This window comes from Lytechinus pictus, chromosome 1 (assembly GCF_037042905.1).
Source record: "Lytechinus pictus isolate F3 Inbred chromosome 1, Lp3.0, whole genome shotgun sequence".
Lineage (NCBI taxonomy): Eukaryota > Metazoa > Echinodermata > Echinoidea > Temnopleuroida > Toxopneustidae > Lytechinus > Lytechinus pictus.
This window is the reverse complement of record NC_087245.1, coordinates 43,450,386-43,477,114: the sequence shown is the minus strand read 5'-3', so window position 1 is coordinate 43,477,114 and position 26,729 is coordinate 43,450,386. Positions and strand designations below refer to the sequence as shown.

Genomic DNA, 26,729 nt, shown 5'->3' with positions numbered 1-26,729 from the left:
GAGAGAGAGAGAGAGAGAGAGAGAAAGGACAGAAAAGGGAAGGGATAAGCGTGAAATATACTATTTTCTGAATATTATGTTAAAATCTATCACAAACTTGGATATTTGTAATAAAAATGTCAAAATTTTTGCTCGCTCGCTCGCAACGTCTTATTAATTATACGCCATATTGAGCCCCATCAATTTGTTGGCTCATTACACCACTGCACTATGTACATTTATAAAGTACCAGTAACATTCCATTACTCATTCATACATAATGGATAGACCTACAATAATGTGCTCATCGTGAGGTAGGTACCAGTTTCAACAAATTATACAAAATAGAGTCAAAGATGACTTTAATTCTGCGGGTACTTTAGGTACCGGTAGTGTATATTTTTGACGGTATTCTGCTGAATCATTCTAAAAGTAGGTTCATTACTCGAGATATCGGCAAGGCGGCTTGTAGGACTGAGCCATAGGTAGGGTATTTGTAAATTTTATTGATGAACAGGATACTCATGGAATAAGACATAAAACTGCCGTTTCAGAGAGCTTTTCTTATAGTCTTTTTCTATATCCATCATGTTCGTGTCAATTGGGTTACAAGATATCACACGCTAAATAACGGCGGACATTCTAACGCTTCAACTTTCTACCTTTGCTAACTACGTGGTCATAGACCAAACAGTCCCTTATTACCGTCACTGCGTTAAGGTCTCATGTTCTTCAACTAGACTCTTATTATTAAAGAAGATTCGAAGGATTTGATCTGCATTTTCATTATTACATCTGCGCCATTTCATTTTTAAATACAACAAGTTGAAAATTCCTTTGCTGAAAGAAGGCGTTTGCAGCGCCTTGGCTGACATGGATCGCAGACTGGAAGAGTTACCTCTGCTGGGGAGAGACAACCTCAAGAACAATGGAATCCCGCGACATCGTAATCATTCGTCGATCACCGTTCCACCGCAGTCACAGCTTACACTGTCATGGAAGGATCTGGTGGTCAACCACCATCCCTCTCGCGGGATCATGGGCCGACTACGGAGGGAAAAACCGCCACCGATGAAAAGGATTTTGAAAGGAGGTGAATGTTCTCATTTTTATATTGATACATTTTTTCCTTATCCCGCGTTGGCTTTTGCGTAGGCTAAAGTGTTGTGTAATGTTTCTCCGCATGTATTACTTTTTACAAACTTTTGTATTCTGATAGGAAATGATCGAAATCATATCACGAAAAAATAATATTTCAGCATCATATTTACTCTTTACTTACTCTTTCGGACAAGCGTTAACAGTTTTCCACACACAATAACAGCCTAATAAATTGATAGAGGCTCAATAATGCGAATTATATTAGAGTTTCATCCGACATTCCTTTGAATAATTGGCCAATGTAACGACCGTTTTGTTTTTTTTCCACCGATAATAATGTATTTTGCATTACAGTATATGTAGTGCCCTCTCTCACAATGTTTTTGTAAGGGTTATTCTGTGAATCCTAAAAAAAATCTCAGCATTTGTCCCTCAAATCAATCAGACTTGATTTTAAACACCGGGCCTCATTAGCGAGTATCGCACCGGGACGCAAAACAAATTAAAGAACACGGGGAAAAAATCGAAAATGCAATACAAATCACGGCCACTGGGAGGTCTTTGTCGAAAATTTGTGAACTGAAACAGCAGATCGTCCGGATCTGAAGAAAATTGCAAATATTTCGTTTGTTCACAATCCAGGAGGAAACTATTGCTTTGATTCACCAATTTTCGACAAAGACCTCTTGGTTGCTCGTTGCTATGGAAGGCTTTTGCCAAAACATTTTGTATGTTTTTGAAAGCCTTCTGCGTGACAGTGCGAAAACCACCTTTTATTAAAAAAAGGTGAATAGAATAATTCGTCTCGAGATGCTCATGGCTGAAAAGTGCCCACCTGTCGAAACTGAAATGCACATCGCGAGTAGTCTATTGTTCACTCATATAGGCACATTCCATAATGTTCAAATTGAAGTAGATATAGGAGAATGAATTAAAAGGCTACGAATAAACCTAAAGGAGCACCTCTGTTACAATGCGAATGCTTATCAAAATTTACAAAAAGAAAGACTTATCCATGTGTTGAATAATAAGACGTAATTTTTGTCATGTGGGCTTACTCGAAACTGGTTTATTTCATATATTAGAGATTGTGGCACCTTGAACCTTAAAGGGATGGTCCGGGCTGAAAATGTTTATATCTAAATACATAGAGTAGAATTCACTGAGCAAAATGCCGAAAATTTCATTGAAATCGGATAACAAATGATAAAGTTATTGAAGTTTAAAGTTTAGCAATATTTTGTGAAAACAGTCGTCATGAATATTCATTAGGTGGGCTGATGATGTCATATCTCCACTTTCCGTTTTCTTACACATGTATGTTATTACATAAAATCATATTTTTTTCATTATTTCATACTTGTGTGTATAATATGTCTCCCTTATAATGAAATAAGTTGCAGCAATAAATATCTAATGCACTAAATCAGTTGTCAATCTCATTTTCCTAGTTCTTGGATGAAAAAATTTGAATAAACCTAATTTCATATAATAAAATACAAAAGAACAAGTGGAGATGTGACATCATCAGTCCACCTAATGAATATTCATGACGACTGTTTTCACAAAATATTGCTAAAATCTAAAGTTCAATAACTTTGTTATTTGTTATCCGATTTTGATGAAATTTTCGGCATTTTGCTCAGTGAATTCTACTCTATTCATTAAGCTATAAATACTTTCGGCCCGGACCATCCCTTTAAGGCCTGGTCCCACTGGCCGTCAGAAACAAAACGTACTCATAACGGATACAGCGGACATGCAAAATTTCGGGTTGGCTCCATCCCGCGTTTTCATCCGCTCCAGACAATGGACAAAATGGGCAAACATAAAGGCTTGGTTCCACTGCACTTACGGATGCAGAGAGGATGTAAAACGTTTAAAGAATCTTGCCATCCGTTGGAAAACATTATGTATCCGTTGTGTACTCTTTGCATACGTGTTTCATACGCTCTACAGTGCGCCCCCCCCCCCTACAAAAAAAATATATACACTTTTGAAATGGCTGCCAAATAAAAAATATATCACTTTGGGGGGAAAGACTTATATATATGGAAAGCCAATAAAGTCAATTTTTAAATGACACCAACAAGTTGGAAAATTAGTCATGCGTGAGCGAGCACTGCCCACTGAAACAAAGGGTATCAAAATTAGCCTGGGCCGGAATTAGACTTCCAATTTCTTTCAGCTTTATATTTTGTTTGGAACTTGCAAAGTTGAGGGTTTTGTGATGAATTAATGATCAATTGTGATCAGTTTGTTGTTTGAGTTACATGTATGAAATTGAAATTTAATGCATGAGTGATCATGAATTGCAATTTTCAGTGCAGCATTTTGACTTTATCATGTGGATCTCAGCAATGTGTTCATGAGAGTCAGGAGAATAAGGGGTAAGATAGGACTTAAGTAGGTGAAGTACGTGGATGGGATAAAGGTCAACAAAACATATAGCAACCCCTCCTCCATCTCTACCCCCCCCCCCCCCACTTCTCTCCTGAGAGACTAAGCTTGGCTAGGCTGAGCAGGAATTAGCCTTGCTAGTTTTTTTAGAGGTTAGTCCTTTGGAACTTGCAAAGCTACGGTGTTATGCTAAATTAAGGAGTGAGAAAATCTTTGGTTAGGCAGATTTCATGAGTTATCAAATTGAAATTTATGCATGAGTGAACAGGAATTGTAATTTTAGTGTAGCATATTCATCATGTGGACCTCAGTAGTGTGTTTGTGAGAGTCAGAGTAATGTGATGGTACCCGTTACAAGCAAGAGGGCGAGATATGGTAAGACTTGGTTAAAAGAGCATTCCTCATCTTTGTGTCCTTTTACAAAATAAAAGTCATAATGTTCCCTACCCCCTTCACCTCCATTTCCCCGGCTCCTTCTCTCTCTCTCTCTCACTTCCTGGATTGTAGCCTATTCAAAACTTAACTGCCAAGTGACCGGTGGCTAATGGTCGTTTTTTTTTCATTGAATGATTACCAAGAAATTGACTGATTATGATGATTTATGAAATAATTTATTGAAAAAACCAAATGTTTGATTGATCACATTGCACATTGAATGAGTTGATTTTATTGATGATTAAATTATTGATAGGAAAAAAAATGATTTATCACTAAATCAGCATTCTGCTCTGACTTCACGCATACATGTCAACAGGAGGGGAGGGCGGGAAAGAGAGAGTGGGGCTAAATGTTCTGTTGACCCTTATTCCATCAACCTACTTCTCTCACTTAAGTCCTATCTCACCCCCTATTCTCCCTACTCCCACGAACACATTGCTGAGATCCACATGATAAAGTTGAAATGCTTCCCAAATAGTGTAATTTGTATTCACTCATGCATTAACGTTCAATTTAATAATTTATTAAATTTGTTTAAACAACCAAAACTGGTCACGGTTAATTGATCATTAATTTATCACAACACCCTTAACTTTGCAAGTTCCATAGGATTTGCCTCTCAAAAACTGACAGAAATTGGAAGGCTAAATTCAGGCCCAGCCTAATTTTCATACCCTATGTTTCAGTCGACAGTGCTCGCTCAAGCATGAATAGTTTTCCAACTTTTTGGTGTCATTTGAAAGTTGACTTTATTGGCTTCCATATATGCAAGTGTTTTCCCCAAAATTGATATATCTTTTGATTTGGCAGCCATTTCAAAAGTGTATATCCATCGAGCATCCGTCCACTGTGATCTCATTGTTCGCCCATTTTGTCCATTGTCTGGAACGGATGAAAACGGATTGAGCCACCCCAAAATTTTGCTTGACCGCCGTATCCGTTATGAATACGTTTTGTGTTCGCCGGCCAGTGGAACCGGGCCTTTACCGGTAATTCTATATAGATATTCAAAGCTACAATTTGCATTTACGAAGCGTGCGCATTTAAATATGCCCGCATATCGCCATTGTTTAATCTGCTGAATCAGGTTGCATGAGCCTAATTACAACAGGAAGGCATAAGATATTCATTCGACCCAACCATTAGCGTACCTAGGAGGGGGGCAGTCTGCCCCCCCCCCCCCCTGACGAGTCAAAACTGGTCATTTATTTGAACTTAAAGACCTTTTTTTTCTTTTTCTTTTTGCTTGTCAATTTTTTTCTGGTGCGAAATGTCCTTTACTTGCGGTTGAAGACCTTTTTTTTTGCCCCCCCCCCTTTGTAAAATCCTAGGTACGCCACTGGACCCAACCCATCCATTTTCTTTTAAATTTGATATTGCTGATTGTAAAAGCTCATGATTATGGTTGAAAATCTAACACTGATCCTTGGGATGGTAACTACTGAACTTCCTTTGCCCAAATTGGGAAGATATATACGTGACTTGGAACTATTCTTTGACTGGCAGAAGAATTAGGGCTATTTTACTGTTTCAGTTGATGAATTTGATCCATTCGTAGCTATCTTCATAAATGGCGATTTATTTTTAAAATGAGCTGGCTACGGTACCCTTTCCTGGTCAGATATGGAATGTCAGATATATATATCCTATCCAATGGTAGTAAACATTTGACCCTCTAATTTCACATTTATTTTTTATGAATTTTTCAGTCTATGGGGAATGTTTTACGCGCGTGACACCATTAGTACTATGTGATTTTATGCGATCGTAGGACTACAACTTGAATAATTCCAATGCAGCATGAATAAACAGATATATTTAGAATGTTTCTATGTTTTATTACGATTGTTGAATGACGTTAAACCAAGGAGTAGTTTCCTTACCAACTGGAATACTTATTTTCTTGATTGTTCACATTGCAGTTAGCGGTGTAGCAGACCCCGGTACCCTGACAGCGTTGATGGGAAGCAGGTAATAAAATTAAACATGCTTTTATTTCATTTTTACTTTAGAATAATCAATAATTCTCAATTCACACATTAATTGAATCAAATAATGGAAAAACTGAATAACAATCCCCCCCCCAACTTGATACGTGTATATGGTAAATATCGTTTATAGAGTAATGAAGTGATGACGTCATAAAAACTTTTTTTTTCTTCATTTCAGCGGGTTTTTTTTAATACCATTTCATCACGCAAGGCGTGATGAAATACCTCCACAACCCAAATTTGGTGGGAATCGGTCCATGGCGCCCGAAGATATGACCTCATGAATATAGCCCCATTGCAATCAATGTATTATTTGCCTGGTTCTTAACCTTCCCTTCAAAAATGCCTAAACACGTCTAATCATTCAATTTCAGACTACCCAAACTCTGTTTTTACTTCCCGTCCCCCCCCCCCCATCTCTCTCTGTCTCTCTTGATGTAAACCTGTTTATAGTGGCGCCGGTAAAACCACTCTGCTGAACGTCCTCAATCAGAGAGGGTTGGCGGGTCTCGAAGTCAAAGGTCACGTGTACCTCAATGGAATACCAATCAGCGAATATGGCATGCAAAGCAGCAAGCTTATTGGCTACGTACAACAGCATGACATTCTCCCCGGTGAACTCACAGTCAAGGAGTACCTCACGTTTTGTGTAAATATCATTCCTCAATACAACATCAAAATAACAAATTATGATTTATTATTTTAATGACAAAAGCAACATTATAATTTTGATGATTGATAAGAGTTATATGATTAATTATGATTATATTGATTATTTCATTGTTATTTTATAGACTCTGATAATGACGACATTGATTATTTTCATGGTAACCCATAGCAATTATAAGACAATATTTTCGAGAAAATAAAGAAATGCATATTTCTTCAAATATACACTCTATAAAAATTACATTTGACATCTTTGGAATTATCTAATGATCTTGATTTTAACACACACAAAAAGAGGGGTTTTTATGATTAAAGACTGATCCCTTTTTGTTAATCTGCTTCCAAGTGAATCGTGAATATACACTTCAAATTATTCTTAGGTGTGATTATTCATGCATTTTGTATAATCATTATCGTTTCAAGCCTTTAACCATCAATCAACCTTTAAATCTTCAGAATTGATTAAACTCTTTTGTTCTTTTTTCTATTTAAAGGCTCAACTCACAATGTCTAAACACCTTCCAAATGAAGCAAAGGTGGCTAAAGTAGATGAAGTCTTAGAAGAGGTATGTATAAACAAGAGTGATGATAATGCGTATAATGATGATGATGATCATGATGATGATAAATCAATAATGATGATAATTATGATTAGTTGACACCACTTCCAATAAAATAAAATTCATAACAATGACAACAATAATAATGATGACGATCATGATGACTATAATTATTTTAATGAAGATTATAATGGCAGTGATAATGATACCAATAGTGAAATAATATTATTATTAATAATAGGGTTTATATTGATAGGGGTTATAGTAAAAAATACTGATAATGATATACTACTATTGATAAAGATAATGGTGGAAATAATAATAAAAGAATAACAACAACAAGAACTAGGCGTATGCATAATCAAGGGTTGTGAATAATGTCAAACCAATTATGATAGTATAATAATGACTGCGGAAATTGCACTATTTGCAATTGAACTATTATATCCCATCTCCTTAGCTGTGTAATATTAATTATCATAATTCATTTGATTTTCTGCAGTTCTCGTTACGTAAGTGCCAGGACACGGTAATAAAAGGAAAGCAATCTGTATCAGGAGGAGAAAGAAAGCGAGTGTCAGTGGCGACTAAGGTAAGTAATATTCATAAAGATATCTTAAAGGGAAAGTCCACCCCAACAAAAATATGATTCATTAAAAAAGGGAAGATAAGAGAATATTACCTAACACTTATTTTTTTGTCACAATCGGTTATAAAATAGGAAATTTATGACATTTTAAAATTTTACTTAATTTTAGAAAACAGTTTCATACACATCATGTTTAGTATGCAAATGAGGTAACATATGACGTCACCCATGAAATATTTCCATTTTCTTTTGTTTTACATAATCATGATGTGAAACATAGTTTAATTCCTCCGTGAGCGGATAAGATTGTCTTAAAATCATGATTAAGAGGGTCCTTTTTGTCAAATCTGCAATAATAATTGATATATTGTTTAATTCAGAGCGTACGAAACAAAGAAATAGTGAGTCAGGGACAGCATCGACTCTCTCATTTGAATATGTGTTGTCCATGGAACTGCTTTGTAAATAGAAGAACAAGCGTCATTGATTTCTTCTCTTTTTCTTTTTTTTTAAATTTCAGCTGTATGGTTGTTTGGATAGGGTGAAAGATGATACTACTTCCTAGATATGTTGTAAAAATCTTCCGAAAGGAGAGCAGATTTTGTATTAAAAAAACCGTCAAATATATTCGCTCGTTCCTTAGCTTTTCAGGATCTTTCCCCCATTTGCCATCTCTGACCCCCTCAAAGCTTTGTACTCATCATATACGCTAATACTGCCGCTGACAACCCCTTCTTGAATACACTTTACCGCAGCTGTTTGCTGAGCCAAAATTGCTGTTCTTGGATGAACCAACCACGGGTCTGGATTCCTACATGGCTGCTCTACTGGTTAGCAACCTTAGATCATTAGCTGAACAGGGGTACAACATCATCTGCACCATCCACCAACCTTCAACCGAAGTCTTCAACATGTTTGATCAGTAGGTTAACCACGTTCATGCCCCCCCCCCCCCTCCCGAAAGCCGGCCGTTTTAAAAGTCAATGGCCCGTATTCTGAATCGGGTTTAAGTTAAACTCAGGTTTAAAGTTGTGGTTTAAGTATGGATGGCCAATTGTTACATAAATCACTAACAGTAGAGATATCATATTTCAGCTCACTTGGCTCTCAAATCATTCATAATTATCTAGGAAGTATAAATAGATGATTGTCTATACCATCGATGAATCAGGAAAGAGCAGAGTAAACATAAGAAACGTACAACTTAATAAAAATTTTGATAATTTTGGCTTCCCATACTTAAACCACAACTTTAAACCTGAGTTTAAGTTAAACCCAACTTCAGAATACGGGCCTATCAGTCTCATTATCACGTTATATGCAGTCATTGACCCCGATATATACACTCACCTTGATTTGTTTTGTTAAATGTATATTTTTATAAAGATTGTGCATATATAACGTTCCAGCAACGATTTCTTTTTTCATGTGCATGCGATGGTGAATGGAACATATTTGAACGTCAATACCTAGATTATTTCATTTTTTAAAAATATGTTTATCTTATTTTGATCGAGTGCTCAAAATTAAGGTTGGGATATCGAACGTCATTAGTAATTTCTACCATGCATGCTCGGCACTCGCTTCATGCAACATATTGGCGTCTAAAGAAACTTCTATAATCACATCAAACTTATTAGATTGATGTAATAATTATAATGTATATAAGGCCTATCAAAACTAATATTTTGGGACGTAACGACTCTCATCCCACCCCCTTCGCAGTCTATACCTCTAACAAAATACCGTTTTCACATCTTCGCTAGATTGCTTCTTCTCGCTGACGGAACCATCTCCTACTTCGGTCCACGCTCGGAGAGTATATCATATTTCAGCAACATCGGGTACGATTGTCCAGACACCTACTCACCCGCGGATTACTTTATTGCCCTCCTGGCCATTGTTCCTGGTCAAGAGGCGGGTTGCCTCGACCGCGTCCAAGTAAGTCACTTCTCTGTTGACTACTTCATTCCCATAGGCTTTGTACAGGGAATACACTGTTCCAGTAGGCAGTGGGTTAAACTTGTCTTCATGGTACAAATGAAACAGTGAGGTCTCGTACTAATCTATTGTCTTGCTTTTGGGGAATTTTGGTAACATCACCCTCATATTTCATAGTATGACACTCTCCCTGAATCGAACTTGTTTAACCACTGGCGTACATATTGTGTGGGGGGGGGGGGGACTTGGGGCCATTGACCTCTAAAAAATTTCACGACCAAGGACAAAGGAAGGTGAAATATGGTATTATTTTAGGAATATCATGTAAAAATCTATCGCAAAAATGTTTATATCAAAACGATCCAAATATTTGCTTGCTAGCAGCTATTTTGAAATTTTGACAAATACGCCATGAAAACTTTTGGCTCAATACGCTACTGTGTTTGGCCTTTCAAATGTGAACCTACCAGCTGTTAAGAAAATAATGCGATTGGGATTATTTTTATTCAATAGCTGACAGCAGGGGCGGATCCAGGATTTTCAAAAGGGGGGGTACTTTTATCCCAAGCCATGGAAAGGCCATTAAATTGCATTTGCCTCTTGGCTATGGCAGCTTTCCAGTTTGTCGTGTCTTGCCACTTTCATACTCTGTGATCATATATGCATACTCTGCTATTATAATTGGTGTTCATGATTTCCATTTTTCCCGGTTTTGTGACATGCCAACTCCCGGGACGTCACGGGAAGTCATGGAAAGCAGCAATTTAGTCATGGAAAAGTCATGGAATTCTGTTTTCAATTTTCTGTTAGAACCCTGCTTGTGTAAGAACGGCACATTTACATTATATTTTTTACCATGTCTCTTTACAGGGGGCACGGGCCGGATGTACACTGAATCTGCCACTGGCTGACAGGTTCATGATTTTAACCTTAGTTGGGGTTTGTCAGAATAAATCTGAGGGTGTGTAGCTACACGGTCCTTTATTAATGTCCGATCGGCCGATATCAACTGCAGATAGAAATTTGAATGGCAAACGGACTATAGATATAAATTTTGATCACATTGAAATCTGCATTGGACACAAATTCCTGCATGCAGGAGCGTAACCTGGAGAAGGTCGTTCTCTGTCCATTGCAGTGAATTATGTGACCTTTGAAACCAGAATTACATGATGAGGGCTTATTATAGTTTATGTGGATATGCACTATTTTCTTTTTGATTTTATCATTCGTTTGCAGAGGATTGCAGAAGAATACAAAAAGTCTTCCTTTGAAACCGAGGCTCGGCGACGACTTGCCATTGATTTGAGTAGGAACGCCAAAGTGGAGGTAAAATTTCCTTACATTTCTTGGCGTCAATTTATCTTGACGGTTCATATTTATAACACGATTAAAATTCCAAAGTAATTAAACGTGAATTCAGTGGCCAATGTTGTAAAAGCATGTTATACCTTTATTTGCGAATTTCAATGTACCTCTCACGTACCTGATACCTATTACATAGGTTCGAATTCTCAGAGGTAATAATAGTATGAAACGTTTATTTGCAAAGCTTGTGATTATTAAACTTTCTAGGAATTACTTTTATTTTCTTTACAATCATACATTGTCATGATGGTGTGTATATTGCGTTGTGATCCTATATAAATATTTGTTTGTTTTGACGTCCTGTGATACGATTCTCTTTGTTTCTGAAGCTAAATTTCCTTCATTTTTGTTTGTTTCACTTTTCAATCAGGATTTCACTTCTGATGCGCAAGATATAGGGTATGTACCACTACACGATAATTTATATACTCACTTTCACCGGTTTCCTTTTAACATGAATCCTGTACAAATTTCATTTATTGTTAAAAGCATGAATGATAACAATACGCCTATACCAATTTAGCGTTGATTGACATAAATTAATGACTACATTCGATCTTAAAGGGCATTTTTTTCCCGGCTTTAAATTCGAGTAATCGTACAGACAAGCAATACATCCTAATATACCTATCCATTATTTTCATACACATGGGTTGATTGGGTTAATCATGGCGTGGATATTGAATCCATGGCTTAAATCAAACAATATTCATTATAAATTGAATAACTATGAAGATGCTTTGTTTCTGTACTGGATTTGTACTTGGACTTCGAGCAAGATTAACAACCTGGTATTATGTTGAAGGGGGTAATTCTTCACCAATTGCCTCTTCAGCTCCATCTCTCTAGAACGCTCTTCCACTGAGGATCCGATCAGCAGAATCGCCTTATAAGGATTAAACAAAAAATTATCTTAAATGATTTGTTTTAACTTTTTTCAGCTTAAAATTGTTAATTTCATGTCTGCATATGTTCACTACCCAGAAATAAGCATACATAATTGATCTGTACTTCCTTTCCTTCGACCTTTTTTCATCCCTTCGCGCTTCAGAATAATTCACTACATAGGTTATGCTGGATTAAAGTTAATGCTGTGTTTATCATTATTGTCATTATTATTACCTGTATTTTCTAATATCAATCACGGAGTTACTTATAAGTCATGGTATATCCTTTCATTTTATTAGGTACCAGGCAGGATGGTTCAAACAGCTTTGGTATGTTATGTGGAGAGGATTCATCTACCTCAAAAGAAACCCTGCCCTCTTGCGTACGAGAGCTATGTTCGTAGCGGTAAGAATATAACGACATTCATGCACTTTTTAAAAGGGTTGTTCAAAGTAACCTGTTGGCAGGGGCGGATTCAGGGTTTTCCCAAAAAGGGGGGGCACAAAAATTTGACAAGCAAAAAAAAAGTCTTCACTTCACAAGGGGGGCACACTTGTGTTTTAATAGCATTTTTACATTACAAATTTTAATTTTGCTTCTCAAAGGGGGGGGGGCACGGGTCGGCTCTGCCCCCCCCCCCCCCCCCCCCATGGACTCGCCAGTGCCTGTTGGTGAGAATTATGCCCGACCGATAAGGATGGTCAATATCAACCAAAAGTATGGTAGAATTTAATCAGTGAAATGACTGATTTTGACATTCTTTGTCGGTCAGACACTTATTCACCAACATATTGGTTATTTTGACCAATCCTTTAAAGAGTGTAGACATCAATCAGAGACCTTTGTTACCTGGTATCAGATCAGGGCCCTGTTGAATGAATTTAAAAGTAACCATTATGGTAACTTTCCTGTCCAGTGGTAACTACGACGGATTCATTTATTTTGATTTGCTGTTAAGCATCGTTACCATGGTAGTTAACCATTGGATGACAGAGTTACCATATTAGTAACTTTTATGCAACGGAGCCCTGATGCACTCTAAAAACAAATATTGGGTAAAAGTGCTCCATGCGGTTAATTATGTGTCCAACCAGCATTGGGCATTTCTTTTGAGGCATTTTTATTTATCCAGTGTGATTGAAATTTGCCTATTCTAAAGTAATTGCTGCTTATTTTTGTAACCTTACTGGACAATATGCTTCCCGCATTGCGAAAGATACTGCCCCATATTGATTGGACACATAATTACCCTCGTGGTGGTAAAAATGTAACCCAATATTTTTTTTACAGTGTACGACACTTCCTGTGCAATGAATCGCAAATACTTCCGAGTCGAATTGTCGTTATATAAATTAATCGATTTGTTAACATTAAGCTCTCACAAGACAGTATACTTTTTTCAAAAGCTATTATTTTGTTCTCAGTGAAATTTTGGCAATGTATTCTAGCCAATATCCGTAGGTATTTCTATCAAATCTTATTAGTTTGTTCTCAGCGGAATGTTAGCAGTTATAACCAGTATCAGTTGGTATTCACTCAAGTAAATGAATATTGGCTCAGTTGGTAGACTGTCCGTCTCACAACCGGGGGGGGGGGGGGGTCGGGAGTTCAAGCCCCTGCCGCGTCACACCAAAGATTGGAGTTGCTGCCATCTTACTCTGCGTTCAAGAATACAAGTGATAGAGCTACGTCGATCTGGCACTGCACAGTGGCTGCCGGGCCCACGATCAATTGGGCAAAATGAGTTTTCGGAATATTTATATTTCAGATTTCATTTCGAACAATAAAAAATTGATTTTCGTTATTTGTATCATGATGATAGCTTTATTACTAGTATGACTACTTGACCATGATGTTCTTTAATATACCAATCATTCTGTCACGTTTAATGTCAAAACTTGATGTTCATTGTAGATATCTTGTTGCCCCTTCCCATCCTTGTTAGAGAGGATTTATTTCCAATTCGTCTAATGCCAATTCGTCCAATTGCCAACTCGTCTACTATCATTTGGTCTACCATCAGCTCGTCCACTCACCACATGGTCAACTTTCATTTAGTCAAATGCCATTCCGTCTAATAACCAGTTGGTCCAATAGCCATTTAGTCCATATACCATGTGGTCTAAGTAAACTAAAGTGTTAATTGTGCAAAATGAATGAAAAGAAAATTGGTATTAAACCAACTGGTTATTAGACGAAATGGTAATAGACGAACTGGTAATTAGACGAAGTGATGATTGGACCAAATGGCTATTGGACGAAATGTTGATGGACGGAATGGCATTAGACTAAATGAAGGTAGACCATGTGGTGAGTGGACGGGTTGGCAGTGGACGAATTGGCAATTTACCATTAGAGAGGGGGTAGTACCTTCAATAATATATTTGTCTCGGGAAACTTCTTCATCCAAAGAAAGGAATATTGATTACTGAAAGGTCTTTTACATTTTTTGTTTAAAGCTGGTTGTTAAATATTCACAAGATATTTGTTTCATTTTGTTCACAACTAGTTCATGTGCATCGTAATGCTTCTCATCTACTGGAATCCGAAAGCCATCTACGACCAGTCTCGACTATCTGCAGTCCAGGGTCTGCTTTATTTCTGTTGCGCAAACTTCACCTTCGTCAACGCGTCGAGGATTTTGGTGGTAGGTGACGTACAATTCTCCTGTCTATCCCTCCCGCTTTCTCTCCCTTTCTCTATCCTCCTCCGTCACCCATCCCTCTCTCTTTGCACTCCCTCTCTCTCTCATTTCACACCTTTTTTTAGAATGACATTTTATTTCTTCTTCTCCGAACCTAAACATTATTGAAATAAATGCTACACAATAATCAATGAACATTAAAAACACACGCGTACACCCCCATTCACTCATTATTATGTCCATTTCTCTCTCCCCTCTCTCACTCTCTTTCCCTTTCTCATTCTCTTCCTCTTTATATTCTATTTTTTCACTTTCCTAATCTAAAAGCCTACCTAAGAGAATAAGCAAATCAGATGTGTTCTGATTTTACAAAAAAATGGGTGACATGAAGTAAATTGTCTAAGATCAATTCAAATTAAGTCAGTTTCGTTTACATTGGTTGGTAGTGCGCTGGTTTAGTATGCCGATGACCGGGTTCGATTCCCACTTGGTGCGCTAAATTATTAAGATTGGTTATTCCGAAACCTTTTCATAAGATTCCCATTATTGTCATCTTATTTCGGAAAGTCAATGTCACCTGTTATTATATCTTGCGCTGCCAATAGCCACACTTTTGTTCCTGTCTTGATATATATATATATATATATATATATATATATATATATATATATATATATATATATATATATATATATATATATATTTTCCCCTATGGGCGAAAATTCGTTAAAATATTACTGTCCACGGAGTTTTTATACTTTTCTTTGTTTGAACCTATATATATATATATATATATATATATATATGTACAACAGCATTGGCAACTCTTTTATTTAAATATTGTAAAGAAATGGATGAAGAGAACAATGGTAGGCGTAGCTTAAATCAAGGTTCCCCAGAGCTATCTACTCTTTGGAAAAATTGGTGATGCCGAAAAAATGTATCTGCCGGGAATCGAACCCGGGCCCCCAGCTTTGAACGCCGGTGCCTTAACCACTAGACCACAGAGACGGGTTAGTGGCTAGGGCGACCCCGATCCGAATGACAAGCCGCCATGCCTCAGCTGGATCAAAGCTATTGCTCTGATACAGTACACGTATGGGAGAAAGTATACAAATGTGTAGAGTAATTGATACCAACGTACATTTTCCCCTACCCCCTCTGTCCTCGTCACCATTCACCTTTTCATTGTCTTTTTTTCTACCAGGTTCTGCCTCATGAACTGCCATTGATGATTCGTGAGCATTTGGATGGCATGTATTCTATTACTGCTTATTTCCTTGGAACGTTCATATCTCAGGTACATGTATAGAAATGTCCATCTATATGATTGATTTTAGATTGTAAGACGCGTCATAGAAATCGACAGATATTGGTAAATTGATTTTAGAAAAAAAGTTACAAAGATTAATCATCATTAAAACTAGTAGCACTAGAAGTGGCGTGGTGGCGTTGTTGGTATAGTAGTAGAAGCGATGTGCTGCTAAACTTCGTGTCACGAGTTTCCAAAATTTTATTGGAATTAGTCAACAAAGATCCTCGCTTTTAATTGCTTTTCAGCCGCTCTTATCCACGCATTTTCCACATCTTTCCTGTCAAGTAAAACACTTAGTATTCTGATACCGCTAAAATCATCTAATGACATATTAAAAGGAAATGAAATTGATATGTTTCAAGCTTGTAATTCCTTTGTAAGAAATTGATTGGGGCAAAATATGCTTACCCTTTTTTCAGATAATCCAAGCGAGCTTTGCAGTAGAAAATGATTAAACTTCTCGATTGGACGAGATGCTTTGGATAAATGGATAAATATCAAACCATTTTCAGTTAGCCTTTTTCAAGGTTCATGACTAATAAATACATTTTATTTCGTAAAAAAAAAGATATCGCACGTGAAATAATTTATCTGCTCTCAAAAAATTGCACAGTAAAATTGAAATCTCAAGGAAAACTGATGTTTGGAATTTAAAATAATGATGTGAAAGGAGCTTCCAAGCCATGTCACAGTAAGAAATCTTTTACTCTTATTCTGTAACCAGTTCTATCCAACGGAGTGACAGAATGCAAATGAATAACGCCATTTCATTAATGTATTAATTTCCTATGATATATTTTATTTTGTAGTGCTCCCTTGGTGTAGCATTGATGGTTTTATCTGTGACAGCGGTGTATTTCCTTGGCGGTCTGGAGCCCCGTCTGGATACCTTCTTGGTCTGCCTCCTCGTACTGATGCTCGCATACCTCATTAACGTTGGTTTTGGTGCGTTCACACTAACTGTTCTTTCAAACTCATTGATTTAAGTTGTCTAAACATGCAAATTGACTGACTGATCAAAATTTATTTCATTTTAAATTTCCAACAAAATTACAGAGTAAAGTGAAATATGATAAAACGTAATGAAATGAAATGGGAACCTCTTCATACGGATGTTCCCTTCAACTGTTCAATTAATTAGTATAGGTGACGTAATCTTTCTACATATCATCATCATCATGGATTATGTATTCAGATATGAATGTCTTTTAAATGATTTTTTAAATCTTAATCTCCAAAAAAAGGCAAATGAGGCTGGATAGTAACTATATATGACATTCAAAAGACGATTGAAAGGGACAACATGAAATCAAACGTTAAATGATGGGGCCTGTTGCATAAAGATTTGCGTTTTAACGCAAGTCAAGCGCAAGTCCCGAATACGGGTGCTTCATTGGCTGAAAATCAAGTTGCGCAAGATTTTTTTGAGTTGCGTTTGATCGCAATTCTTTCTGCACCGGGCCCCTGGACACACACGTGGCGCTGAACAAGTGAATCTTATCAAAGGATTACGCCGCATACATTCGTAATTCCGACGCTTCGTTATTCCGAAGGTTCGAATATTCCGAAGGTTCGTTATTCCGAAGGTTCGTAATTTCGAAGGCTCGTTAGTCCGAAAACGAAATAAGGTTCGTTAGTCCGAAAACGAAAAAGGTTCGTTATAGTCCGAAAACGAAATGAGGTTCGTAATTCCGAAGGTTCGTTAGTCCGAAAACGAAAAAGGTTCGTAATTCCGAAGGTTCGTTAGTCCGAAAACGAAAAAGGTTCGTTAGTCCGAAAACGAAATAAGGTTCGTTAGTCCGAAAACGAAAAAGGTTCGTTAGTCCGAAAATGAAATAAGGTTCGTTTGACTTAGTTGCATACGCATCTTGTTCATAATCACAAACCTTGCTAAAAATGTTCAATTTTTAGGACAAAATTCCTGAAATTTCTATAAAATTTAGCTCGCTTCTGGCGTTCGCATTATTCAATCAGGGATTATGAGATACAATCTTGTTTAAAAGAATAAAGCTAAGAAGTCACTGTTCGGACTACCCCTTCAAAGAAAAAAAATCCGCTTTGAGCAGCCGATCGCGGAAAATGAGAATGAAATCTCCCCCCCCCCTTATTGGCGAATGCTTGTTCCATATAAACATATGTAGATATATGTGCCATTATCATTCTGAAAAGCTGGCTACGATGGCTGCGGATGGCTTTTTTGCCCCGCCCCAGTAAAAAAGGGGGTCTTTATCACCTTTTTCTGATCCAAACAATCACCCCCCCCCCCCCCCTGCACAGAGCGATTTTTTTTTGGGGGGGGGCGTTATGAGTGGTAAAAATGTAATCAAGAATGGATCTTTTAGTAGACATTTTGAACTTTGACAAACAATTTCAAAATGCATCAACACGCCCCTATCGATATTTGATTTGATAACTTCTGTGATAATACATGCTCTTATACTGCTTTTCGTTAATATGGTAATAGTAGTTTTCTCGTTGAATGCATTTATATTTTATTTGTTTGATATTCATAGTCTGTTATTTTTTGGTTGCAGTTATTGTAAACATGTTCAGCTTGGTCCTGGCACCTTTGTATCATGTACATTTATTCATGATTAAACCTGATAAAATGAATAATAAAATAAATATATTGTAGGTCTAGCAATGAGAGAAAAAACATGAACTAACATCATAAGCCTATGATCATCCCTTTAAAAGAATTCTGCGTACGTAAACGCCACTGGTAACGCTAGATCAGACTCTTCCCACAGGGGCGGTGAAAGCGGGGGGGGGGGGGCAGGGGGCACTTGCACCCCAAACAATTCCCGTAGAAACGAAATACTATTTTTTACAAAATGGGAAATTTCCTTTTTTCCAAAATGATTATTTCATTTTTCGGATTGGCGAACCTTCGGAACAACGAACCTCATTTCGTTTCCGGATTAACAAACCTTCGGAACAACGAACCTTATGCCGTTTTCGGATTATCGAACCTTCGGAACAACGAACCTTATTTCGTTTTCGGATTATCAAACCTTCGGAACAACGAACCTTATTTCGTTTTCGGATTATCGAACATTCGGAATAACGAACCTTATTTCGTTTTCGGACTTAAGAACCTTCGGAATAATGCCACAAATGTTCCGATTAACGAACCCTTTTTCGTTTTTCGGATTAACGAACATCGAGGTATAGGCAATTTACGTGTTTCGAATATACGATCGGTCAATCTTGATGAATTCTGTTTTGAGGCTAATTACCTCCTTATGAATTCCATCCCACATTTTCGTTGCGGTCTTTATGTTCTTTCCTGTCTTTTATGTCTTCAGTAAAAGGAGAAAATGAACTGAACATGAAAATTAAAATTTGAAAGAAAAGTGTCGACATGGGTCACTGTCAGATTTGCATATGTTTTACTTTTTTCATCATGTTCATGAATTGCAAAACTGAGGATAGATAAACGTTCTTCTTAATTTTTCATAGTAGAATAGCTTCTATCTGCAGTAGATATTCTCCCTATACATAAATCATATATGATGTCTAAAAAGTAGGACTAATGAAATCGCATGTCTTCTCTCGGACAAATTATCAATGATTATAATTATATTCATTACTTGTATAAAAACCACTTGAGGTGAGTGGCTTAACAGTGTAGTGCAGAACTTCATTACCATTTTAGAACTATTCTTTTAAATGAATCATGCATTTTAATTCATCGCATTTCAAATTTAAAGTTGCCATGCAGTCGGTTATCTGGGAGAAACCGGGACGAACGGTTACAGTGACCACCCCTCAGATCTTCGTCATGAACGTCCTAGGTGGATTCTACATCAACCCTAGATCTATCCCGATCTACATACAACCTATCCTTTACATTGATTGGTTGCCTTGGTCCTACGAGATTCTCAACGTCAACCAATGGGAGCATGTCGATCATATTGGTGAGTAGGGGGGGGGGGGGGGGGGGAGGGTGGCTTATGAACTTCTCCAGAAACTGCCATCATAACCTGTCTGGACACTTCAGAAGAACAATCGTTCGACTGAAGAGGGCTATCCAGCGCATACGTCCAAAACGAATAAATTGAAAGTAAATAAAATTAAAATAATAATCATTGCAGAGGCAGTTTCATTATAGAGTTTAATTGGTTTCGTAGAGCAGCTCGTAAAGTAAAGTTTGACTTCATGAACAAGTGGATTTGAAAGGCAATATCCATCCTCATACGTTTCCATGAAAGAGTATGTTAATGAAGGTTTGAAAAAAAAATGACCTCCAGAATAACAATGTTATAATTTTCAACGTTTTCGTTTTTGTGACGCAACTGCTAAGAACCTGCCCCATGTCATTGAATATCGATGGTATGCAGTTTTTCAATGGCTAATGATGACTGCATCAATCTTCAGATATACTTTATGAAAAATCAAAACCTGTACAAAATGTGACCACTCTCCATTCCACAAGGAGGGGGGGGGGGTTCACACAAGCTTAAAGGGTGTCTTTAAGGGCAGATGAATTTCATATGAGGATTGAGAAAAACTTGTAAAACGAAATTTAATCAAAGCTTCTTCAGGGTTACTGCTTACAAAATATGCAATGGCAGATTCACAGATTGCGAAGTCAATAAGGCAGGGTGCAAAAGACATGAAAATATTTATATTCTTTTCAATTGTCTTTAATATTCTTGTATTTTTTTTCAACTGTATTCACAGAATGTGAATGGTCCAATCCATCGGCCTGCTCAAACACGGGTAAAGGCGTTATTTACCGATACGGATTTTCACCAGTAAGTACATTTTCTTTATATTGAAGGGAACGCGATAATAATTTAGTCAGCAATAACAATTTTCGATTACTTACACCTAATTATTATTCCTATAAAAAAATTCGCCGGGTTTGCCAATCTTTAGGGGCACCATGATCATTGATTTACTAGGGATGGATCGGCATGAGCAAAAGCTCGGCACGACAACATTTCTTAGAAAATGAAATATGAATAATACGATGGAAAGCCTCGTGTCAGTTGCTGAAAGTTGAAGGAATTTGGAATTATTCTGCTTTAGCAACGTTGAGTGGCAGGCAGCTGGTGTAAACTGCTTGGTTTCATAACAAAACGATATTTCATAGCTCCTGTAATCACAGTAATCATCATTTTGTCACATTGGTACTGTCTTAAAGAAGACGATGCTAATGGCCTATAACTGTAATGGAGATGGAAAATGCTCAGCTTTCTGTGTTGAATGCAATTGGGTTCAAATATTCCTTAAAAGAAGTTTATGAACCTTTCTTTTTTATTCTTATTTTCATTGTCAGCGTTATTATCTCTCTTCCGCCATACCACTCCCATAAAAAATATAATAACTATAATAATAATAATGATGATGATAATAATAATAATAATAATGATGATAATGATAATAATAATAATAATAAGAAGAAGAAAATCGAGATCAGGCAGGTCACTCAGCCCCAAGAACAATGGTTTTCGAGATTTAACCCGTATCTCCGTTCATATTTCACTCCCTCATTCTCCAGCGTGTCAAAATTGATTTCATGTATGGTGTTGAACGCCAGTATTTGGGACAAAATAAAGGGGTACAACATCCAACTTGCAGAGAAGCTGGTTTTAAAAAACAATTGGTATTATAAAACGAATAGTATCATTTATTTCGCTAAGACTTATAGTGCACAGCCTAATTTTCTGCATCCTTATATACGTGAAATGATCAACACCATTCTCTTTTACTATTTCTTTTCCTTCCTCGACCTGCAGTCGAACCAAGTATTTGATTACGCCATTCTCTGCGGCCAAGTGCTCTTATACCACTCTCTGACGCTCATCATTCTCAAGCTCAAGATGAAATACAAGTGGTCCGGTTAAATGATGGAATGGATTCAAGCATATGCGGCGACCTCATGAGAATTCTGGTCCACGCAGGGGGTACGAGATGACCCTCTCCAATAGGTTTCTGTACAAAATTTGAAAATCAAAGGGTGCACTCCCCCCCCCCCCGATCGCCGGCAATGGCGCCAAGTTTAAGGAATCATAACTGGATAGTAGAGGGAAAACAAAGGACTGTATCACCATAGAATAGCTTTAATTTGTTATCAAACTTAAGTTATGTACCAAATATATCAATATATATCAAATATCTTTAATTCGTTGCCACCAAATCGTATACAATTATTTTATATATAATTATATGTTTTATTGGGAAACCAATATCAAGTCACAAAATTTACGAACAATAGGTCTTATTGGCGAATGATAAAAAAGTTAGAAAATCAAATGACTTAAAAAGCGGCAGAGTTACATACAACAAGTGGAGCGCCTCTGGCATTCTAACCTGCATTACGCGATTCAATATATATAGAAGCAGTGCTGACTTTGAAAAATACTATAAGATAATTATTCACAAAAAACCACCATTCATATAATGATACAAAGCTACGTTCATTGACCCTAAATGACATTTGACCTTGATCATGTGACCTAAGACTTGTCAGTGTTACTTGATTACCCGTATGTCCACATTTCATAAAATATTTCCTTAAAATTTGAAAGTTATTACAGCAATATATCAATTACCTCCAACATGGCCAAAGTTCATTGATCTTAAATGACCTCTGACTTTGGTCACGTGATATGAAACTCGCACAGAATGTTTAGTGATAGTTGATTAATCCTGATGTCCAAGTTGTATGAATCAGATCCATAAACTTTCAAAGTTATGGTAATTCAACAAATAGTATACCCCAACTTGGCAAAAGTAATTGACCCTAAATGACCTTTGACCTTGGTCATGTGACTTGAAACTCAAGCAGGATGTTCAGTAATATCTGAATACCCATATGGCCAAGTTTTATGAACTAGGCTCAATTATACTTTTGAAGTTATGATATTTCCAAAACTAAACCTTAGGTTAAGATTTTGATATTGATTCCCCAACATGGTCTAAGTTCATTGACCCTAAATGACCTTTGACCTTGGCCATGTAACCTGAAACTCAAGCAGGATCTTTGGTAATACTTGATTAACCTTATGTTCAAGTTTCATGAACTAAGTTCATATACTTTTAAGTATATATAACTGTCGAAAGTTGCGTAAGGGAGATGAAGACGTTGAACAAGATGCCAAATGCACAAGGTAAATGTAAGTGTATATATAATGAAATTGTGATAAATATACGAAAAATGGATCAGGAAGTTTTTATGGTGAAACGCTATTTCTTCAAATGAATTGGCAATTTATTTCTCTTTTAGGCTGACATATATTCAATCTCTTTTTGTTTCCTGACAAAACATTTAAATGCAATGAAATTTTGAAGATTGCCTGTGAATTTACAAATATATATATTTCAAAAAACAAAAACAAATGTTTCTATGAAGTGACATCCAACATCACGTCAAGCATACAATTATTAACTGGATACCAAAACACTTTTTTATTCATTAATTCTTTATCATGCCACAGTGCCATGGGAAAATCTTATCTTACATCGTACCAATTGGCGAGTATATATGAAATGTTAAGTCTAAATCATATCGATATTTTGGGACAACGCTGACACGCTGTATAGGGTCCCCACACTACATATTTGGATTAATGAAAAACGATATGAAAGAAGGGAAAGGTGAAAATGGGAAGAGCAAATGTAAAAGAAGAAAGAAAAGGTATGAAAAATGAACTCTTCTTTTATGTCACTATACATCACCCTTTTTATTGAAAAAATATTCCCCCGTGGGTTATCTTGCCTACCCCATTACACTCTAAAAAATATTGGGTAAAAGTGCTCCATGAGGGTAATTATGTGTCCACCAACATTTGGGCATTTCTTTGGGGCATTTTTATTCATCCAGTGTGATGAACATTTTGCCCATTCTAAAGTAATTGCTGTTAAATGTTTTAACCTTACTGGACAGTATGCTTCCCGCATTGGGTAAAATACTGCCCCAAATTGGTTGGACACAATTACCCTCGTGGTGGCAAAAAGTTTACCCAATATTTGTTTGCAGTGTAGATCCCCTGCACCCTCTGTCAGAATACCTTTATCCTTACCCCTTTTGATACTTTTAATTAATTAATTTATTTATTTAACCATTTATTGGTTTTATTTATTTTAAACTGCTTTCCAAAGGCACCCTGCATATGAAATCCTTGATGCGAAATAGGAAGAGAATACCCTTTCTGAATAAAATTACAAAGCGAAATTGACTAGATATTCAATTAGACTAACTTTATTACAGAGTAGGTGTCACGACCTGATAAAGGTGGTCGATTAATATCATAACAGCTGGGATTTGGGTCAGTGGTATCGATATTATTCCTGTCATGAACTGAATTACAGGCGGAATTCGACAATGCTATACATAAGATGTCATCATTCCATCAGATCGGATCATTTAATCCTTCATTTTGGAATTGACGTGTATGTAAAATGTAATTCTTTCATTGTATTTATTGACAATTCATCACATTGAAATGACGTGTATGTAAAATGTAATTCTTTCATTGTATTTATTGACAATTCATCACATTGAAAGGCAAGTCAAATTCTGAAGAACAATGTGGAGTTCAAATCGAAGGAAATTAACTTAAACATAAACAAGTAAATATTTTCTTTGAAATCGGAAGCAAATGATAAGTTTGCGACGATTTGGTTATAATATAACAAGATATAAACTATATATGACATCTCATATATATTTACATTTTCTGGTTCATGGAAATAAAGAATATTCTAAATCAGCAGTGTGTAAAGTAGTGCAATAAAAATATAATCCTTATAACCTCTTGATATACACGAGAAACGAAAAATACCGCATCCTCATCTTCAAATCACGTGGAACAGTCATAATTAAACTTATGTGTCTGTCTTCCAGTTCTCGGTACAATAAATTCTAATTTAATGAAAAATACGAGAATTTGTCATTTATTAAATTCAAGCCGTGTGTACTCTGGAATAGTATTAAATTTGATGTTCTATGACGTGTCTGTTAACGAAAAAAAAAATCCGTCAACATGACTCATTCCCGAACTAAGGTCCTTAGTTCGGGAATGAGTCAAATTTCTAAGGATTGACAAAATCTATAATTCAAAGCATTGTTTATATATGACTTAACATTATAAAGAGGCGTGTGTTGTATTTATTTCTCCGACTATTGTGTCAGTTTGTGTCGCGTGTGTGCTTATATAACCTGAAAATTGTTTTTCTCATTCTTTTCTTGATAATCCTTAATTCGCATTCGTTAACACAATTTCATAACACCCAATTCATACTATTGGTGATCTTATTTATAACACCATATTCATGCTATTGGTGATCTTATTTCATAACACCCTATTCATGCTGTTGGTGATCTTATTTTTTGTTTTACATTTTTACCTAAAGAATGGAAATTCTAAGAACTTTTTGTAACTTCAGAAAAATAGGTATATAACTAAACAATTGATGCGAGCGGAAAATTTCGAGATTTAGACCTGTTGAACGAGACACTCTATTCATGTTTTGTAAATCATGAAAAGGATGAGTAATTGGTGATATTCCTTACATAAATAATGCGAGCACAAATCACGAGTAGAAAATTTTTATATACGTTTTGAACTGATCGAAAAGGTACCTGTTAAGGACTGCTTGCACTTAGCCATGAAGACGTTACATATTTCAACAATCAAATAATGCGAACGCAAAGAAAGCGCGAGCTGAAAAAAATTGACATTTCTACATTAAGAATGGACAATTTAATCAAGTTTTGTTATCGTGAACAGGGTAACTATACAACTAAACAATTGATTCGAGCGCGAAGCGCGAGCGGAAAAAAATCGACATTTATACCTAAAAACGGGACACTATTCATGTTTTGTAAATCATGAAAAGAATGAGCAATAGGGGATATTCATTTATTAATAATGCGAGCACAAAGCGCGAGCACAAAATTTTTGATATTGTGATCTGAAACTGGATAATGATTTAAATAGAGAACAAGTTGAGTATTTGAATAAGCATGCGCGCGCGTGTTTCATATAATAAGACCTAGAATCTAGGCATTCTAAATACATCTTTTATCATGAAAATCAAAGCGAGCGCGAAGCGCGAGCTTAAACTATTTGATATTCCAATCTGAAAAAAGAGCCAATTTCAGCTCTATATTTCAAGCACTTTGTAGAAAAATTGTGAGGTGCATGGATATGGATCACACTTAATAAATAGCTGATATGTTCCATTATTATTACTTTGAGTTTTGACATAGGACCGGGGCATCCTTAGGACATGTCAACATATGAAAATGATGACTATCTTCCTATTCCTCTTGCTAAGCGCGAGACGAAACAAAAGGGACAATTTAATTATTAAATTAATATCTTAGTCATTTATGTCTAATGAAGGCGCGAAATCTAATGATATTATGGCCTGAAAACTGGACATTTCAAGCACTTTTGTAATTATAAATAGGATGCATCATTAAATATATTTTTGACCATTAATGCGAGCGCAAATTGCGAGCCAAATGTTTTTATAAACTGTCATGAAAAGGGGATTTTCAATATTGAGACATACATAACTCGCCAATAAAAATGCGAGCGTGCAGCGCTAGCTGATACGTTTTGACAATCAGACCTGAAAAGGGATATTTTGAAAACTTTATGGAATACACGAAAATAATAGGTACCTGGCCTGATAAATCAAAATTTGAGAGCGCGCAGCGCGAGCAGAAAATGTTAATAATCAGACCATAAAACTTACAGAGCACTTTTTAAAAATTTGTAAAATCACACAAAATAATGAAAGTTCGATTTCCGAGGTGAAATATGTTTTGTATATTGACCTTCAAACATGATATTTATACTCCATATTGAACAAGATATGAAAA

At 36.4% G+C, this 26,729-nt stretch overlaps 1 protein-coding gene across 1 annotated transcript; it reads left to right on the top strand.

The window, feature by feature from the left end:
* Positions 1-416: 416 nt before the first annotated feature.
* Positions 417-25,007, top strand: LOC129263383 (protein white-like). Its single transcript, XM_054901298.2, has 16 exons — positions 417-1,072; positions 5,841-5,889; positions 6,363-6,558; positions 7,073-7,144; positions 7,641-7,730; positions 8,483-8,649; positions 9,494-9,668; positions 10,908-10,997; positions 11,407-11,435; positions 12,224-12,329; positions 14,434-14,571; positions 15,776-15,868; positions 16,693-16,828; positions 19,597-19,803; positions 20,570-20,643; positions 21,631-25,007. Exons 1-16 carry the CDS (start codon positions 853-855, stop codon positions 21,736-21,738), a joined length of 1,950 nt encoding a protein of 649 aa, XP_054757273.2. The 5' UTR covers positions 417-852; the 3' UTR covers positions 21,739-25,007.
* Positions 25,008-26,729: the final 1,722 nt, after the last annotated feature.